Genomic DNA, 14,931 nt, shown 5'->3' with positions numbered 1-14,931 from the left:
TTTCTTAACCCTGGAATCCGATACTGCCAAGTAATTGCAACTGCTGGAATCCGATAATAAAATCGTTGGAGATCGAAGATGCAGAATTCCAGAATACTTCAAACATTTAAACGTTTTATGATGAAGAAAAGCATACACAGAGGAAAGTCATTAAAATGCTTGATGCATGTCTGCAAAATGACAACGAGCATGTAATGTTAGACCCAGTGCTGTAGAAATAAATTTATCAGATAGGGGGCTCTCTTGACGAAGCTGAAGCCATGAAATTATGAAAAATTACCCATTTCAAAGGTAGAAGGGGGGCTCCTACCCCAAGTGCCCCCCCCCCACACTTCTACAGCACTGGTTAGACCACTTGACCAAATTCATTAAATCTCTTGGAATTAACGTCATTGCATTTCTTCAGTTCGCTACTGAAGCAACTGTGGTTCTGCCAGAAATGAAGTTGGAGATCACATTCACCGACTTAAATGGTTTATCCCGTCGTCCTGTTGCGCATACTATTAGTCCTCTACTTGAAGTTTCAAACACCTATCAGTGCTACAATGAACTAGTTAAAAAGTTTTCATCCATTCTTTGCGAGAAAAGTTCATGGACGTTCGATATTGTTTAGTATCGGAACACTTACCAGTTGAACGCAAATGGTAATATTTGTGTTCGTGTACTTCTATTTATGTTCGTGTGCTTTTATTTATGTTCGTGTACTTCAAATTGTGGTGGTTGTTGGGCTACCGTCCACCGTCCACCCTGGTACACCCCCCTTTAAAAAGCACAAAATGTGTCCTAGTCCCCAGTGCATCATAATGGTGCCTTCCCAAGTCCCCCCCTGTTCCAGAAAAAGATTATCCAAGTGCAAGGAGCCATTACTATTAGATATTGTAAGATCAGAAATAATTTCGTCTGCCATGAGTATCAAGCACGATTTACTTCATACAGATGTGGAAATTGCATTTGTTGAGCAAGTAGAAGACGTTTTAGTATTGTCCAGTTCATTTTTTCCAAGTAAAGTTGGTGGGAAACCAGCGTGGCTATCGTTGACAGGACAACCAGAAAATATCAACTGCAAGAACTGCAAAAATCCCATGATATTTTTGCTTCAAGTTTATGTCCCTTCTGATGATGTGACAAGTTCGAATTATCATCGCACTATTTTCATCTTTTGCTGTCAAAATGGTAAATGTTATCAGTTAAGGAATGATAACAATAGTTTTGCTGTTTTCAGATGTGGCTTACCACGTGAGAATATTTTTTATCCTCCTAACGATGTTTCACATGAGAAAGTAGGCGAAAGCCATAAAGAAAAGTTGAAAATGGAAAATACTTGGACAAAACTGTGCAAAGTTTGTGGTTGCCCCGGTAGCAAAGTGTGTGGAAAGTGTCACAAAGTACAATATTGTAGCAAGCAACATCAGTCTTTTGATTGGAAAAGTGGTCACAAGAAAATGTGTGGTTCTGAATGCAAAGATGAAATAGGCATGTCTAATGAAGACATTGAATCTTGCATATTATCACTAGTACATCATGTGCTGATATTTGTATATAATTTTTCAGTTTCATGTAGAAATGTACCTAGTCTTCTTTTTCCTGAATACGAGCTTGTCAGTGAGCCAGAAAATGAGCTTGTTAACGAGCTTGAAAACATTGATGAGTTGGAGAGAAATTGTGAAGAATTGAGTTTAAGTAATGAAAATATGTATGTTATGGAAGAATACAGTGGCTTGGATAAAGATTGGAAATCATTGGAGAAAGAAAGTCGAAAAATCAATGATGTTGTTGAGGACAAAACCTACTTGGAATTCAGGGAAAGGATTCATATTCAACCAGAACAGGTCATTTCAATGCTAGAGAACAATATTTCTTACAAATTATATCTTTGTTATTGTCTTTAGTTCAAAATCATATCCACATGGCATTGTAGTTTTATACATACTAATTTCAGGTGCTTCGATATGAACGGCATGGAACTCCTCTTTGGGTTTCAAATTTGAATAAACCGAATGAAAGTGACATACCCAACTGTGTTTGTGGAGCAAAAAGGACATTTGAATTTCAGGTATTTAATTTAATTCAGGTAAACAATAAAACATTTAAACCATTTAGCTAATGGCAAAACTCTTCGTACAAAATAATATTTAGAAAATTCTTTGCTAAGGTTCAAGGATATGAATAAGGTGATGCAAGACGTTTTTATTGATTTTTTAAGGTTTTGCCGCAGTTGTTAAATCATTTGAAGGTGGATTCTCTTGAAGCAAGTATTGATTGGGGAACTTTAGCTGTGTATACATGCTCTGAAGATTGTAGCCAAGATGATATTGCATATCATGAAGAATTTCTTTGGAAACAGGATTTTTGTAACACTGGGATACCTGCTGAAATACTGTCAAAAATCAAAAGCTAGCATTTTTGTGTCTAGTTGTTATTGCTAAGTGTTTTATTTACATTAAATAGTAATAACTTATAACCGAAAATAACAACATTTGAACGTCTTTGATTCTCGGAAGGGAGGGGGAGTAAGGATAAATGTGTTGCTTTACCATCTCGAGCCTCGCGGATTATCACGCGGGAGTCGCGATACCGCGGCAACACTGTTGGCAGTGGCGCGAAGTTTCGTAACTTAAAAATAATATGGCGAAGTTGAATGAACAGTGGCAATCAAAAATGAAGAGAAATCGGCTAATTTTTTTGACCTTCCTTGGTATATTCGTGTTAAAATGACGTTTTTAGTTATATTTTGTAGAAATGAAAAAGCAAGGAAGCCAAAAGGGCCAAAAAACATTGTTTCAAGCCTGGAATCATGCAAGTGCTAAAGTACAACAAAATTCGAAAAGTCTTTTTGAAACATGGAGTAACACGAATTCAGAGAAAACTTCTGCAAACTCAGAAACTGACAGAAATATTGATAATTTGATGCTTATTGATGACGAAGATGATGAAAATGAGTTACTCGCTGTTACTCGAACGGCGGAGGAGAATGAAAAGTCCACAAATGATTCAGATGCAGGCAATGTTTCGTTTTCTGCTTTAAATACAAGCCATAATAGTCATGACGTCATCCCTGGTTTTGACTGTAGCGCAGGATCTACCTGGGTTTATCCAACCAATTATCCTATACGTGATTACCAGTTTAACATCGTCCAGAAAGCTCTTTTCAACAACACCTTGGTAACTTTGCCTACGGGACTAGGGAAGACTTTCATTGCTGCTGTTGTGATGTACAATTTCTACAGATGGTATCCCCAAGGAAAGATAGCATTTATGGCTCCAACCAAACCTCTTGTTGCACAACAAATAGATGCTTGCTATAACATTATGGGTATACCACATAAAGATACAGCAGAAATGACTGGTTAGCTCTCACTTGTTTACCCTCAATATTTTACATCTATTTGCATTGCATTTCATTCAACATTACTAAGGTCATATTATACACACAGCTTTAGTTTTATGCCCCCAGGGGCTGAAAAATGAAATATACACAGGGTTCAAACTTTCTCTAATTTTAAAAGATCAGGCATATTTTCAAAAAATGTTTTAGCTGGTACCTAAACAATGATTAATTATTGCAGTAGCGTATGGAAATTTTGGCAATTTAATGTAAATTTGCCATTTGTCAACTTCTAGTAAAACTCCTATGTATACAAATTTGTTAAATTTATCCAAAAATGCAGGATTATGTGAGATAAGCAATTGCTGTAGTTTTCTGAAATGATGCCTTTTTCAATTTTTTTGATACTAGGAAACATGCCTCCAATAAAAAGAAAGCAATGTTGGAAAGAGAAAAGAGTGTTTTTTCTAACACCACAAGTACTTCAGAATGACCTTAGTCGAGGTTCATGTTGTGCTAAGGATGTTGTTTGTCTTGTATTTGATGAAGCACATAAAGCGCTTGGTAATCATTCATATTGTCAGGTTTGTATTTCCTCGGTTCACACAATTACTTTAAATGTCCAACCAATAACAATCTTTATAAATATGTTCTCAGGTTGTACGAGAGGTTTCTGGTTTCACTATGAATTTTCGTGTTTTGGCATTGAGTGCTACACCTGGTGATGGAATCAAGGTGCATGATAAGTTGTTTGTGTTGGCTTGGGATACATTAAGGGTGGTATTGCTTGGGATACCTTGATATGTAGTATAGTCAAGTGTCATTGGGTATTGTGATGATTGTATGCATAGGATGGCTTAAGTTTTATCTTTGTGGACTTATTGGACAATGGGGAATCTACATTTACACAATGCAATATTCTTATAATGAATTTGATAATTTCATGAAAGTTGTGAATTTACTAATGTTTCATCTGTGTAGGCTGTGCAACAAGTTATTACGAACTTGTTGATTTCCCACATTGAACTGAGGTCTGAAGATTCAATTGATATAAAACCTTATACACATGCAAGACAAGTGGAGAAAATTGTTGTCCAACTAGGGGAAGAGCTGGAATTTTTTCAAACAAAATTTCTTAGAGTAAGGAGATATTTTTTCCTGGACTCAACAAATGGTGTTTTTTATTATACAAATACATCTGCTTTAAGATGATGTTCAATGCCAATTCATAGGTGCTGAATATTGTGGTCAGTCGTTTGGTGACACGCAAGGTTTTGTGGGTAAAGGATGCCAAAAGAGTAAACAAATGTATATTACTTGCTGCTCGTGAAAATTTTAGGAAAGAACGTGCTGCAGGTCAACAGGTATTTCATTCGTGATATGATTTATCTCAAATGAATGTCTGAAATTTCAATATATAAATTTCTTATTTGGTGTAGCCCCAACAACAGGCTGGGCCAATTGAAGGTGACTTTGCTGTTGCAATAAGTCTTTATCATGCCTATGATCTTTTGCTTCAACATGGCTTACTGCCATTTTATAAATTCATTAAAGGTAATTGCTTGTAATTGAACTCATTGAATAGAATTACTGTTGTGGTAATTGCTTCCAATTAGATTCATAGGAAAATGCTAATGTTTTATTCTCATCTTTAGGGATAGTTGATGGTAGTAAGGGAATATCAAGAGCAAAGGCAGAGATCATGAGAAATCCTGATTTTGTTGCGATTCTTGATGACCTGAAAAGGCAAATAGGAGCAGATGACGTATCAAAGTCTTCATCGCTTATTGGCCACCCAAAGTTGACAAAACTCAAGGATATTGTGTTGGCACACTTTCAAGGGTGGGATACGCAGCTTGAAGGCGGAAAAAATGCTCTCAAAGAATCCCGCGTGATGATTTTCTCGCAGTTCCGCGACAGTGTTGAAGATATATCTCACATGCTTTCCAAACATAAACCGCTTGTACGGGTGATGAGTTTTATTGGTCAACAAAGTAAAGGAAACAGCTCCAAAGGTTTGACACAAAAAGAACAACTTGAGGTATTTGTTGAAATATTTTTTATCCAACGTTCATCCTACTTTATCTAATGTCTATCAACGTTCATCCTACTTTATCTAACGTCTATCAACGTTCATCCTACTTTATCTAATGTCTATCCAACGTTCATCCTACTTTATCTAATGTCTATCCAACGTCCATCCTACTTTATCTAATGTCTATCCACTTTATCCATGGTTTATCCATATCCATGGTTTATCCAATCATTATAATGGATTAAATTCCCGTGAGTCGCTGTGGAAGTCGGAACATCTTGATATCTATATAATAGCAGTGTGAACTTATGACTTGGATTACATTTTACTGTTCATTAATGCTCATTAATGTTCATTAATGTTCACTTGTTTCCATTTCAATCTCCTAGGTGATTCGTCAATTTAGGCAAGGAAATTACAACACCCTTGTAGCAACGTGTGTTGGGGAAGAAGGTTTAGACATTGGTGAGGTGGATCTCATTGTTTGCTTTGATGCAAGTGCTTCACCAATACGTCTAGTACAACGCATGGGTCGTACTGGGAGAAAACGTGACGGAAGGATAGTTGTGCTCGTCTCAGAAGGGAAAGAGGACCAGGTTTTGTGAATCACGCTAAGAAAAATAATCTTTTTTTTTGTTTATTTCGTTTACTTGCCAGTAACGCAAGCATGGCAGGAAGGAATTCCCTGTGTAGCAACGTGTGGTGGTGAAGACCAGCAAGGATAGAGGGAGGTTCCATTGTTTGCTTTGTTGCAAGTGCTTCACCATGGGATAGCAAGGCATGTGTAAACTGTGGCAGGGGTGGTGGACCATGCAGGATAGGGGAGGAGTTCCCAGGTAAGCTGTGACCAGGGGTGGTGGACCATGCAAGGAAGCAGGAAGTTCCCATGTGTAAACTGTGTTGCGGTGGACCATGTAAGCATAGCAGGAGGAATTCCCTGTAAACTGTGTTGCACGGGGGGTGGTGGACCATGTAAGGATAGCAGGGAGGAGTTTCCATGTATAAACTGCTGCAGAGGAAAGATCAAATTCCGACAAAAACTGTTTAGTAGAATGAAGGGATCTAGTTTCTATGTTAAAAACCGCTTTGCCAGTGGTTAGACCAAATTCCCAATTTCAAAATTACTAATGCAATTAATTTTCTTCGTCGTTGTTTCATTTATTTTTATTGTATGTTTAGATCTATCAACGCAGTCAGCGTAACAAGTCGAATATCCACAAAACAATTTTGTCTTCCGCTCGAACTCTTGATTTATATATGGAAAATCCACGAATGATTCCCAGGGACATTCAACCAGTTTGCCGAAAGATGTTTATGTCAGTAGATCAAATTAAATCACCAAAGACCAAAAGGTATTTTTCCACCCCCCTTTTTTTTCTATCAATTTTCCTTTGTTTTCATTTCGATGAAATGTCTTTTACTTTTTAAAATATTTACGAATTTTTTCCCTCCTTTTTTTTTCATATAGAAAATCTTTGAATAAAACGAGGCAGGATTCTGGTGCTCACACCAAGAGTCTATTCACCTCTTTTGCCAAAACGAACGGTTATTTGTCTTCTGATGAACTTCACTACTGGAATAATAACTTCAAACTATTGAATCATGAGGCTGGTTTAACACCTGCCAAACCTCGGCGCCTGCGTGAAAAGCCATGCTCAGATCAGCGGTCTGACTTAACGCTTTCCCTGACCGAGTGGACGGCCTGGCAAACTCCTCTACAGCACGTGCATTTCGTTAGCCACTCGAAGCGCTCGAGATATTTCGCGGAAATTTTGGAATTTTGCGATTTTCGCCGTGACATTGGAGATAACGAAGACAGTTATGAATTGGAAATGAAGACTTTCTTTAACTCTGAGGATGTTGAAAAGCCTGGTGAGGAGGAAACGTGTCACGCACGAGATCATGACATGATCGAGGATGAAGGCACGAAATATGATGAAGTTGAGGTAGATGCTTCTTATAATTGTCCTGGCGATGAAATTGGTAAGGAGGTGACTTTAAGCAAAGATAAAAACTACAAGAGAAAACCGAAAGAAACATACGATGTTATCACTGGTACTCTTGGCAGTAAGATTGCATCAAGAAAAAGAAAATCAATGGATTATGATTTGGCTTTGGATGATGATTTTGAAGACGACGTTAAACAAGCATACGTCGATTGTAATGGTAAAGACCAAGAACAAAGCATTAAAAAGACTTATTCACGATCGATACACTCACAATGGGATCACTTGAAATCTAATGCTGGTTCATACGATATTGCTTATGATTCCTGTGATGATTTGTCCGAGCTTTTTGATATTCCTAGCTCCCAGCGAAGAAATGAAAGCAAAAACCGACGACAGGGGACCATTGATATTTGTCATTCTAAAGTCCTTCCCGATGCCCCGTCATTGGAAACTTTGATGGATCTTAATGAATTGAATAGTATGACACAGGACACGGACTCTGATAGCGATTTCTTGCCTAGTATGTTCATGGATCCATCAGCATCAAACAAGTGCAATGATCTTGGAGAGGACGATGATGCGAAGTCATATCTTGGGAAAGCTGCTCCTGATTTTGTCAAATTTGAAGTTGAAGTTGATACCTGCAGCAAGAACAGTGATGGAAGCCATTTTAATGAAGAGAGTGCGCAGAGAATATTTGGAAAGAATGAAAGTACGATATGTGTAACAAATAATACGACGTGTAGCAAGGAAATGAAAGATGAAGGATACCTGAGTACACGAAAGGATCCTGGTGATGAAAAATCTTTTGATGGTGGGAGTCTTAGGAATAATTTGGCTCGTAGCAGTAGTACATCTGATTCTGGTGTTTTTGGCTCGGGATTGGTTGTGTGTAACGATGCTTTGTTACCTAAGAAGCATAGTGAGAATGTCGAGTTTGATTTTCATCAGAATCTGGCTAACTCGTTCTTTGCCGATGATGATGATGAGATCGATAGAGTTCTCTCTGATATAAAATCTCCGTGTGTAGTCGATGATTATAACGAGGATTGTGAAAGTTCCAAATTAAAAAATGTAGTTAAGACGCCTTGTTTATTTGACGACGATGATCTTTTTGACGACATTCTCGTGCATTACTTGAAGGATATGAGTTCTACCCAGGCTCCCCAATCGAGGAAAGACGACACGGTCGTCGTAAATTCTGTGACGTCTTCTTTGTTTAATGATAATAATGATGATAATATTGTAGATTGGAAAAGCAAGAATAAGGATAATAAAAACCCAAGCCTCAGTTTTTGCTGCTGTTGGAACAGCTGAAGACCAATCACTTTCGAAATCAAAAATTTGTCAACTTGAAACTCCTCGTTTGTTTGACAGTGAAGATGACGGTGTCTTTGACAACAGCTCTTCAGAACCTAGTAAACCTCCTTCGAGTAGACTTGCAACATCCAAGGTTCTGCGCAGAAAGGCAGACTTTCCTCAGACGCCATGTTTGTTTGACGAAGAAGGATCAGAAGTCGACGAACAATCTCGAGGACGAAAAACGGTTCAATGCCTTTCATCAGGTCAATCATCATTAGATGATAAAACAGCGAACTATAATGATATCATGAAGAAAAGAAGACCTTTTATCGAGCAGAACATCACGACACATGTAAACATTGAACCAGTCAAGAAAACCATTACAACTTCATTAAATAAAATACAATTGTCGTCTTGTACGAAGTCTAATGCTCATTTGGCAAAATCATCCATGAAGATGGCAGCATTGGAGGCAGATGAGTCTGACATGGTTCATGATTCTGATGATGACGTAATTGCACCCAGTCCCGAACGAATGAACGGCGGCAATGAGCTATCTGTGTCGTTAAGTGGAAAGTCTTTAAAAAGTTCCTTTCAGAAAAACTTGAGTCGCAGAAGCAATGCGTTAAAATTAAAACCAACATTAGGAATGTGCAATCTTAGCGAAGAAGGACCGGTGAAGAGCTCATTTAAAAAGGACGTTGATATTACGATGGACAATGAAGGATGTCGAAACTGTAAAAATTTTGAAAAAAAAACCGCACCTATCGTTGATAGTCAAGGTTCAATCAATGACTGCAAAAATTGTCGCGGAATCAAGAAAACTCTTTCTTTAGCTGAAGAAAAAAAGCGCAATATTGGTGAAGGTTGCAATCAAACTAAAAATTGTGACAGTGGAGGATGTTTGAAGGATTTAGTAAAAGAAGTTGCCATCGATGAATTGGCTAATGAATGTACGAAAATGACTACTCCTAGACGTCTTTTTAACGAAGGAAAAGGTTTTTCTTGATGAAAATTTAAAACAAAGCTTAATGTATAGATTGAAATGAGAAATTTATGAAGATCCTGTTGTTTTCTAGGCAGTCATTTAACTGGAAGAAATTCACACAATATCTTCAATGCTGATGATGTAGATGAAGACGAACTTTCTGTCATTGAATGCAGGAATGAACCTCAAAATATTTCACCACTGCTTGTTTTGAAACGACGGGGGAAAACACGTCCATCATCTCGTCGACATAAGATTGTGGAAAGTGACGATGACACTGTTGACAACTCCAATGTTGACATCAAAAATAGCCACGTTGGAACTGAACGCGAGAACAAAGGCGCTGAAACTGGAGATACAAGTATCGTGCAAGGAAAGAAGTCAAATAGATCAAAGCGACATGGCATCAGGATATTTCCTACTTTATCGTTTCATGACGAAGATGATCGTGATGAATTTGAACAGGCAAAAAAAGGTTGTATATTTCTCTAGAAGAATACACCTATTTTTCACGCTTACACAATCAACTCTTTTTTTAGCTGAACATAAGAGAGAGCTATCGGACAATAGATGTTTGAAAGAGAGCAAATTAAAGGTATTGTTTTTCTCATGATATTAAATGACCATGCCATTTTTATCCCTAATGTTTGCTACATTTTACTATATATTTATAGCAGCAACTTCTATGTCTTCTAAACGATTTATTTGAATGAATTTAAGCAAATAGGTGACTGAAATATCATGGTCCCATGCCCAGTCATTGATATATTGTTTTTTAAAGTCCTCATTGTTTTTTTTTTACCATTTAGAAAGCACGTCCATTGGTTGACGACTTTCTTGACATCGAAGCTGAGGTATCTGCAGACGAGTTGAACGTGGATCAAGAATCCTCGGAGGATGAAGAAGATCTTGACAAGATGGAAGAGAGTTTTGTTGATGATCGCAGTCAACTGACCCAGAGAAGTCCCATTATGAAGAATGCCCAAAGCGATAAACCTCGTGACATGATGGATATTTATCGTGCATCCCTACTTACTCCACATCGAAAAGAACTGCGTTTTCAATCACCGGCGTTTCATCGTTACAAGAACAGGTAAAGTGATAAAGAAATTTTTATGTGATGTTTGGCATCAGGGCTTGCAACTGCCTCTTTGGGTAAAAATTAGTTGAAAGTTTTCTGTTTGGTCACAATCATAATCTTACTAACGAAATATACATGATTATCGTCAATTGTCTTATGAAGATGAATTGGGCATATACACACCAGGAGGAAATCTTTGTTATAAACTCTGTGACTGAGTTAATTAGAAATGTTAATCACAAACTTCAGATCTTATTACAATTCAAAAGCTAGTTACGACTTAAGAAGTGTAAAACAATTCACCCACCCAAAATATCGTACCAATAGATCAAGATCTTAAATCTGAATATTAATATTTTAATATATACTTCATCAGCTTTAAAATAGCAGTAGAAACTTCAGTTTCATGTAAGTCATCTTTATGGCTGCATATACTTTTATTAAACAGAATATCTATCTATCTATCGATCTATTCAGATATAAAATGGTTTATGATAGTCGGTCATCCCGTCAACTTACTCCAACCACGCCCCATGACGATAATTTCTGTTCTGATGACTCTACGGAATCTGTTGAATCTGACAGAAACGACGCTGCCAATATCATCGACTCTACATATGCGTCACCAGAGCAAAGTCAAATTGTAATGAGGAAGATACGCCGAGGAAGAAAGCGAGTCTTGACTGATAGTTACTGCGCTACTCCAGCAACACAAAATATGAACAATAATGAAAGAAATCTTTGTGTTGATCATGTTGTCGACAGGAATGACTCAAGAAATAATTGCTCTTTTAGTGTGAACGTTGGAAGTACGATGGAGAATAAAGAGTGCAGGAATTGTGAAGATTTTGAAAAAGAAAACGCACATGTCAGTTGTTCAGTGACTCAAAATTTGTGCAATGGTGTCTCGAAGCTCTGCGAAAGTAAAAAAATACCCTCCACATGTAATATTACAACAAATAGAAATCAAAGTCGAATTTCATTTGACTCGACGAATACAAAACAATCAAAAACTTCAAATATTGATACGAACCATGAACAAAAAATATCATCAATTCTCTGTAAGGAATCATGTAGCTCGACGACGAAAGACTTCACATTCAAACGACCATTAAGAACTGTGCCCGTGTGTGCGGGTAAGATAGTGACCCCAATTGTAAAGGAGACTGAAATTGAAGAATCTAGAATGAATATCGATAATATTCTTAATGATTTCAATGAATCTGATGATGAATTATTTTTAAAGGAAATTAGTGGTTTGGAATGTTTTTCCACGTCTGATGACAAGATTGCGACTAACTTATCTTCAGACTGTCACATCACCAAAGCAGATTATACTGAACGTAAAGAAATCGGATTAAGCAAAAGACGTGAAACTAAAAATCAAAATAAGACAGTTTTGCCGAAAATCCCACAAACTAAAAGAACAAATATTTGTAATCAGAATTTGTCGAAGTCAGCATTAACATCTAGTACCAACTTACAATTGATGAAAATGAACTGCACTCTTGATGAAAATGTCCCAGTTGTAAATAGACAGAACGGAAATCAGGCCACGCAATGCAAGTCAAAATGGAGTTCACAACCTACGATGTCGAACGAAGAGAAAGTTACTGGGAAGACAGCGAATGTATCACCTGTATATCCTCCATTATCCATGATTCCTATACCCACAGACAAGTATTCTGATCTTTCTGAAAATACATCCGGTGATTCTAAACTAACTAGATTGAACTCAACTAATGACGTCGTTGATGACGTCAGTGGTTCTGGCTCGCTATTCACTGTAAGTCGTTGCTTCTATTTTTTTGAAATATTTTTTATGTATGATCGTAGGAAAACAAGATTGATCGGACATGTAAGTTTTTCTTCTTCACTTTTTTTTCATTTCAAATCTCTCCGTGTGTGTATCTTTAGACCACACAGCCGACAAAAAATACACTGACGATTTTAGTTGATTCCAAAGAAGCTTCAAACTGTCAGGTTGGCGTAATACTAATTCAACATCTTTCTGAAATGTAGAAATGTAGAAATTGATTATTGTCCTTATTTACCACAGGTTATATCTTTTCTACGTCGTAAGCACAACATCAACCCAGTCGTCTCTCGAATTTCTGGATGTGATTACATTGTCAGTACTCGTATGGCTGTAGAACGAAAGCTTGTCTCGGGTATGTAAACTCAATATTATACTGAGTTTACTGACATAAACATTTCTAGTTAGCTTTCGTTATGTATTGAATGCTTGGAGGTGAAACGTGAACAAATAGAATGGTTATGCGAGAAAAAACCACCCCACTCCCTTTTCATATCATAAATGTGTAAATACTCATTTACATAACGTTACATGGTTCTTTTGCTCTACTAGCATACCTTACCTACAAACATATGAACAGGTCGACAACATTAGCTGACATTAGTAAAAACAAAATGTAATCTCAGTGACTGTTGTTTCCTTTTTTACACTCCTGTTATCTAATTTAGTTCTCTTCATAACAGTCGTTTTATTGTTTTTATTTGTTCATGGGTTTCAGATATATCTAACCATCGCAACTATGACAAACTAACAGCAAGAGTTCGCGAGCTTTGTGATTTGTACGACCGTTCTTGCATTGTCATCGAGAAAGACCGCGTGAAGACTGGTACTGAAATTCATGTGAAGTGCGAGTACGTTGCGACTAGTATTGTTTCATCTTTGCAATTAACACGTGACTAAAACATGATGTAAATTGCGCAGAAACCGTAGTAAACATTTCGATCGTGTTTTGGCGTGTTTGGCTCAAGCCCACATCAGAGTATTGTTCAGCGAGGATAACGGTATGATATACTTTAATGCCATGTATTATCAATAGATGACCCCCAATGTATGATAACGTACTTTCCGTTCATACATAATATAACCTCAGTCAATGGGTTTATAAGTCTAAAATGTTTTTGTCTGTAGAAACTACTTCCGACATTCTCGTATCGCTAGCTCAAACCGAGGAAAAGAAAAATCATGCAATCATTTATCCTGTATGTTTAAATGAAGAGAAGAAACAGGTTTGTTTTTTTTTCAAAAGTTTTTTACGTTCACACATATAGTCGGTACTGGTTCATTCCATAGTTCGCAAGTTTTGAGTTCGTAATTGTTAATGTTAGATTCTATTCTTGACTAATTTTATTTAAAGATAACATGACAATTAAAGGCTATGCATGCAAAACGAAACACCTTATTTGGCAGTGACAGAATTATTGTATCCTGTCACTCACTATAGTCATAATTCCACCATCTAGACAACTTTTCCTCTCATGTAGATTGTCAAGTTTCTAAGTTCTGTTCCTCGAATAAGCTACGTTACAGCAATTAGTCTTTGTTACAGTGTCAAGACTCTTAAAGACATTATTAATAGGCAAGTACATTCGAAGTATTTTAATAGGAAACGTGCAAGAGGTGCCAGTTTTTCATCTTATCGTTATGTCTGTTGTCGGCATACATGAAGAATTTTTATTAAGAGTGTCCTACAAATTACTCCTACCTAACTACTTTTATGTTTCACTTTTCGTGTCAATTTTCGTGACCATTCAAATACCATTAATTGCTCGTTAAATTCTTGCAATTTAAAAACAGCAAAATATCAGATCAACGAGCTATGGATGAATTATCTTTACCTAGACTTACAGTTATAATCCCCCAACGTTCCTCAACATTTTGACTCAGAACTGGCTTTGCTTACATCTGTTATTTCTTTTTGGACAGCTCCGCTGAAGATTTAGTAAAAAGAGTGAAATCTTTATCTTTAAAACGGGCGAACGATATCGTGAAGTTTTTCAATCATAACATTTCACCTGATACGACCAGCTGTGGTGGAAAGTGAGGAACATATGGGGTCACGTGTGCATATTTGTCTGCTCAGATGATGTGGAAGGGATTGAATCTCAGCAATCCAGAACGGTTAGAGATCAACAGCCTAATTCGTTATGTCGTATGGATGAGTGTATAGCAGGGTAGGGGTGTGTACATGGAAAAAATCAATAATTTCACAAGGGGGGGGGAGGAATAAAACAAAATTTTTGTCTATGGACATCGTTAATAATGAGAAATTTATTGAATACTACGGCTTTTGTTGTACTCTATTTCCAAAATTTTTCATAATGAAAATCCTAAATCGTATGGGGTTAACGAACGTAAACAAATAATACTTCACCTTAAAAAGGTGAAAAAGACAACGTTTATTGTCTTTATGTTTTGTTTTATTCATTAACATTCCA

The 14,931-nt window shown here is 37.0% G+C and overlaps 2 protein-coding genes across 2 annotated transcripts; both read left to right on the top strand.

Moving 5' to 3' along the window:
- The first annotated feature begins 845 nt into the window (after positions 1-845).
- On the top strand, positions 846-2,468 carry LOC124441824 (programmed cell death protein 2-like). The gene is made up of 4 exons (XM_046992289.1): positions 846-1,473; positions 1,552-1,829; positions 1,940-2,053; positions 2,204-2,468. The coding sequence occupies exons 1-4, from the start codon at positions 906-908 to the stop codon at positions 2,396-2,398; spliced, it is 1,155 nt and encodes a 384-aa protein (XP_046848245.1). The 5' UTR covers positions 846-905; the 3' UTR covers positions 2,399-2,468.
- A 265-nt stretch (positions 2,469-2,733) lies between these two features.
- LOC124443103 (Fanconi anemia group M protein-like) lies at positions 2,734-14,889 on the top strand. The gene is given in 22 exon segments (XM_046993637.1): positions 2,734-3,346; positions 3,737-3,909; positions 3,983-4,060; positions 4,307-4,465; positions 4,558-4,689; positions 4,765-4,879; positions 4,981-5,366; positions 5,750-5,956; positions 6,540-6,712; positions 6,829-8,623; positions 8,625-9,609; positions 9,691-10,074; positions 10,139-10,194; positions 10,409-10,692; positions 11,158-12,466; positions 12,598-12,663; positions 12,740-12,851; positions 13,215-13,347; positions 13,418-13,497; positions 13,625-13,722; positions 13,978-14,072; positions 14,420-14,889. Coding segments are annotated over 22 exon segments (7,545 nt in total). The 5' UTR covers positions 2,734-2,739; the 3' UTR covers positions 14,538-14,889.
- The last annotated feature ends 42 nt before the right edge of the window (positions 14,890-14,931 follow it).

This window comes from Xenia sp. Carnegie-2017, unplaced genomic scaffold, assembly GCF_021976095.1.
Source record: "Xenia sp. Carnegie-2017 unplaced genomic scaffold, XeniaSp_v1 HiC_scaffold_20, whole genome shotgun sequence".
In the NCBI taxonomy this organism is placed as follows: Eukaryota; Metazoa; Cnidaria; class Anthozoa; order Malacalcyonacea; family Xeniidae; genus Xenia; species Xenia sp. Carnegie-2017.
The sequence above is the reverse complement of the archived record's forward strand: the minus strand, read 5'-3'. Positions and strand labels throughout refer to the sequence as shown.